This window comes from Engraulis encrasicolus, chromosome 9 (assembly GCF_034702125.1).
Source record: "Engraulis encrasicolus isolate BLACKSEA-1 chromosome 9, IST_EnEncr_1.0, whole genome shotgun sequence".
NCBI lineage: Eukaryota > Metazoa > Chordata > Actinopteri > Clupeiformes > Engraulidae > Engraulis > Engraulis encrasicolus.
Window position 1 is genome coordinate 49,277,495 of NC_085865.1, and position 5,000 is coordinate 49,282,494.

At 47.9% G+C, this 5,000-nt stretch overlaps 1 protein-coding gene across 1 annotated transcript in view; it reads left to right on the forward strand.

Moving 5' to 3' along the window:
- The window catches only part of arhgap32a (Rho GTPase activating protein 32a), a 117,800-nt gene that overhangs the window by 63,069 nt on the left and 49,731 nt on the right, over positions 1 to 5,000 (forward strand). The window contains exon 7 of the mRNA XM_063207321.1: positions 4,781 to 4,918. Coding sequence (XP_063063391.1) covers positions 4,781 to 4,918 — 138 coding nt within the window. The remainder of the gene's footprint in view (positions 1 to 4,780; positions 4,919 to 5,000) is intronic.

Sequence of the window (5,000 nt, forward strand, 5' to 3'; positions counted from 1 at the left end):
CTTTCATTGTCACTTTCTCATTTAATTGTCAAAGGAGGCCACAACCCCCAACCCAGCCCAGAGTCTGGGGGTGCACTTTCTATATCACTACCCCCCAGCCAGACCCCCCTTTTCCATCCCAAACTCTGTGCTCGCTGAAGGGGAGACTTTCTGCACCACTATCCCCACCACACTCCTTCATTCTCGGGATAGGTCCCCTGGGGATTTCCCCTCTTGATGGATGAGGACCTTCACCCATCATTCATCCAGTCACATAATCCAACTTTAACCAATCGCGTTGCATTCTCCCAGTCACATGACCCAAACTTAATTAATCATGTGTTCATGTCTGTCTGAGGTGGTCAGTCCTGCGCTCAGGAAATTGTCAGGGCCCTGCCCGAAATAACCAGTCTACACGAATCATGCAGATTTGCAGAAATGTTTGTATTGGCAAAACCTTGAGTTTGTGTTGGCAAAAGCCTGTATTTACGTCAGCATGGGGACACAGCTCATCTTATGAAAGACGAGGGTGGACAGACCTGTGCCCTGAGGTTTAACCAGCGTGCTGTGTTTTGGATTAGGACTGAACAGAACAGCTACAAAAAAACAAACAACCCCCCCCCAAAAAACAACTAAAAAACGCCCAACTCTCTGCAGGGGGGAAAGTAACTAATTTGTTTTTGTCATTCTGCAAAAAAAAGCATCTTGAATTTTGACAAGAAATGTACTGGCTTGGGGGTAACATTAAAATGAAGTTCTAAAATGTCCACTTGATACCAGAGGCAAAAAACATTCATTTTCAGCATTTTCATTCATATTCATTTCCAAAAGGTAGTGAGAGCAAACAAATGAAAGAGGCCCCTCTGCAGGCTTCTTCGGCCATGGGCTGACTGTGTTACCCTCATGGATGTCTGTTCCAGTGTATGTGTATATGTGTGACTCCTTTTTTATAGCAGACTAAAGTCCCTGTGTTATGTGTCGTAGTGGTATTGTAGTTCATTTTATTATTATGGTATTTTAATTTTTTATTATTATAACGTTTCACTAGTGGAATGGCGTGCATTATCGGGCTACTCCATACAATAGTGGTATTAGCCACGGTTGTGCGACCCTGACGTCTGCTACTAGACAATAAAACGTAAATGACCCCTGTACCGTATAAGTGGCCCTCTTCTGTGGAATGCTGCAATGAAGGGACTGGGCTGTGAGGGAGTGACTAGGAACTAGGAACTAGGAACTAGGAGACAAGAGCACGGCTGCATAAGGCCTGGGGGCAGGATGCGGTAGCCAGGCCACGCCGTCCTAGTGACGCAACACCTTCAGCGTACAAATATAATTTCTGAGCTCCGGAAAAAAATCGGGAACTCCTCCCACTTTGTCGGGAAGCAAACAACCAGTAGCAAATTAAGGGAGGCGGGTCAACCATACCGCTTGGGAAATGAATTGTTATGCTCTTGGTCAAACCAATGCTAGATCTCAAATGGTGCACTTCTACACTTCAGTGTTCATGTTTCAGTGCGTATGACATATTACTCACGCACACCGAAACATAGTGCTCGATGTGCACAACTGCGCCATTTGAGATCCAGCACATGTCTGGAAGAGATTTGAAAGTCGATAATAATCAGGCTACGGATGCGGCCACCAGATGGGTCAATCTGACCCCAGACTTATTGAGGAAAAAAAAACCCTGAAGAATGTCAAACTAACGGTAGGGACACATAGGAGGCGAAGCAAGGCGAAGCGAAGAGAGGCGAAATTCAACCGTCATCAGGTCGTCGCGGCGAATCAAATGGAATGGGACAGTTATGTTGTTGATTTGATTGGGCCGTGGCAGGCGAATTCGCTCCTTATTTGCATAACATTAAACTTTCTTTAATAATTTTGCTTCGCTTTGCTCCTGTTCGCTTGCTGTCGCTTGCCATCGCTTGCCTTCGCCTCGCCATCGCTTGCCTTCGCCTCTCTCATAGGAATGAATGGCAAAGTTCGCAAATTCGCGTGTATGTGTCCCTACCGTAAGAAGTAAACCACTATAACCCATCAAAACAATTTCTGCAGTTGTCTGAGATTTTTTTTTGCCTTTTTTGGTCTTTTTTTAGTCTTCTGTCATCCACCTCACCTCCAGATGATTGACAGGAAATGTGATTCCAATATGAAGAAGAAATTTGCGATATTTTTCATTCATGTTAATGGTCCGGCTCTCTTGAGAGATCATATTGGCCGCATGTACAGTATGTGGCCCCTGAATTGAAATGCGTTGACACCCCTGTGGGCTAGAGAGACTGCAGACGGTGACCCAGATGTGGCCCAGTTTTGGTCCTGATCCGGCCCTGATGTGGCCCTTAGCTGCTGCAGTTGGACTCAGTCAGCTGCAGTGGGACTCTGCTGTGCGATGATAGTACATTTATGTATGTAGGGCAGTTCAGAGCCACTAGAGTCTCTGGGCGGCCCCAGCACTGGGCATATACCACACACACACACACACACACACACACACACACACACACACACACACACACACACACACACACACACACACACACACACACACACACACACACACACACATAGACACTCTCACACACACACACACGCTCGCACACACACACACACACACACACACACACACACACACACACACACACACACACACACACACACACACACACACACACACACACACACACACACACAGACACACATTTCAGCCCACAAATACCACAAACACACCCCATGCGCATATTGCACACAAACCATATACATATGTACACATACCACATACATGCAGTACATACATACATACATGGATACATGGCCACCACACACACACACACACACACACACACACACACACACACACACACACACACACACGCGCACACACACACACATGCACGCGCAGGCACGCACACACACACACACACACACACACACACACACACACACACACACACACACACACACACACACACACACACACACACACACACACACACACACACACACACACACACACACACACACACAAGCACACGTACTGCAGTCCCTTTCTGTGTCCAAAGTGGGCCAGTGAGAAGAGTGTGGTAGAGGCAGACTGCATGGGAAGCAGTTGAATGGGTGCTAGGGGTATAGTAAGCTTTCTATGCAGTCACATGGACAAGTGGAAACGCTGGAAGAGAATCGTGGAAGGAGGATGGAGGGCAGAAAGAGGAGAAGGCAACACCAGTGGAAAGACAAAGAGCGAAAGGGCATACTGGAGAGAGAGAGAGAGAGAGAGAGAGAGAGAGAGAGAGAGAGAGAGAGAGAGAGAGAGAGAGAGAGAGAGAGAGAGAGAGAGAGAGAGAGAGAGACAGACAGACAGACAGACAGACAGACAGACAGACAGACAGACAGACAGACAGACAGACAGACAGACAGACAGACAGAGAGGGTTGCAGTTGGAAGGGAAAGATGAAATGTATACAGTATAGCATATGTATTACAGTAAGGACTAGTTGAAAGGCTTTGGTGGTGGTTCGGTCGGTGGGTGTGTTTGTGGTGTGTGTCTTGGAGTAAGGGGCTGAGGAAAGACTGGAAAAGTATGTGTGTTTCCTTGAGGTTTAGAGGTCTACTGGAAAGCCTTTGTGCGTGTGTGTCTGTGTGTGTGTGTGTGTGTGTGTGTGTGTGTGTGTGTGTGTGTGTGTGTGTGTGTGTGTGTGTGTGTGTGTGTGTGTGTGTGTGTGTGTGTGTGTGTGTGTGTGTGTGCGGGTGTGTGTGTGTGTGTGTGTGCGGGTGTGTGCGGGTGTGCGGGTGTTTGTGTGTGTCTGTCCGTGCGTGCGTGCATGCAAGTGTGTGTGCGTCCATGTGCGCATGCATGTGTGTGTGTGTGTGTGACTGCTATTCCTTTCTCTTGGAAAAGTTGAAGTCATTCCCAACCCTAAAGACATTCAATTTTCTCCTCTTTTACCCTCTCATTTCTTTCTCCCTCTTCCCCTAATCAATTCTCCTTCTTTCCCCTGCCTGCCTCCTCCCTCTTTCCTTCACTTTTTCTTCTTTCTTTCTTTCTTTCTTTCTTTCTTTCTTTCTTTCTTTCTTTCTTTCTTTCTTTCTTTCTTTCTTTCTTTCTTTCTTTCTTTCTTTCTTTCTTTCTTTCTTTCTTTCTTTCTTTCCATTCCATGCTCATGTTGTGGTTCTTCTCATCCACTCTTTGCTCTTCTACTCATCTCCTCTCACCCATCCATTCCTCTCTTCTCCCCTCCCTCTGTTGCCTCTCCAGCCACCCTCATTCTCCCCAACTGTCATCTTTCAACTGCTTCTCTCCTTCATCTACTCTATTCTTTCCTTTGACTCCATCTTCAGGGCCATGACTGGTTGTTGTGATGAGGACTTGACCTCTCCTCTCCTCTCTCCTCTCCTCTCCTCTCCTCTCCTCTCCTCTCCTCTCCTCTCCTCTCCTCTCCTCTCCTCTCCTCTCCTATCTCTCCTCTCCTCTCCTCTCCTCTCCTCTCCTCTCCTCTCCTCTCCTATCTCTCCTCTCCTCCCTTCTCCTCTCCTCTCCTCTCCTCTCCTCTCCTCTCCTCTCCTCTCCTCTCCTAATGCTCATCCTCTTTCCCTTCTTGTCCCTCCCTCACCTCTCTGCCGCTCTTCTCCTTTTCTCTTCTCAATCCTTCATATCTTCGCCTTCTTCTCCTTTTCCTCCACAGCTGGTTGTTGCATTGCTCCTATTGGGACTCCCATGTCTCCTCTCCTCTCCTCTCCTCCCTTCTCCTCTCCTCTCCTCATCTAACTCATCTCTCGTTCTCCTCCTCTCTCCTCCCTATAGGGCCACAGCTGGTTGTTGCGTCGCTCCTATGAGGACTTCCGCGTGCTGGATAAGCATCTGCATCTGTGCATCTATGACCGCCGCTTCTCCCAGCTCGCTGAGCTGCCCCGCACAGAACACCTCAAGGACAAGGCCGAGGTAATATAGTACACACACACGCACACGCACACGCACACACACACACACACACACACACACACACACACACACACACACACAC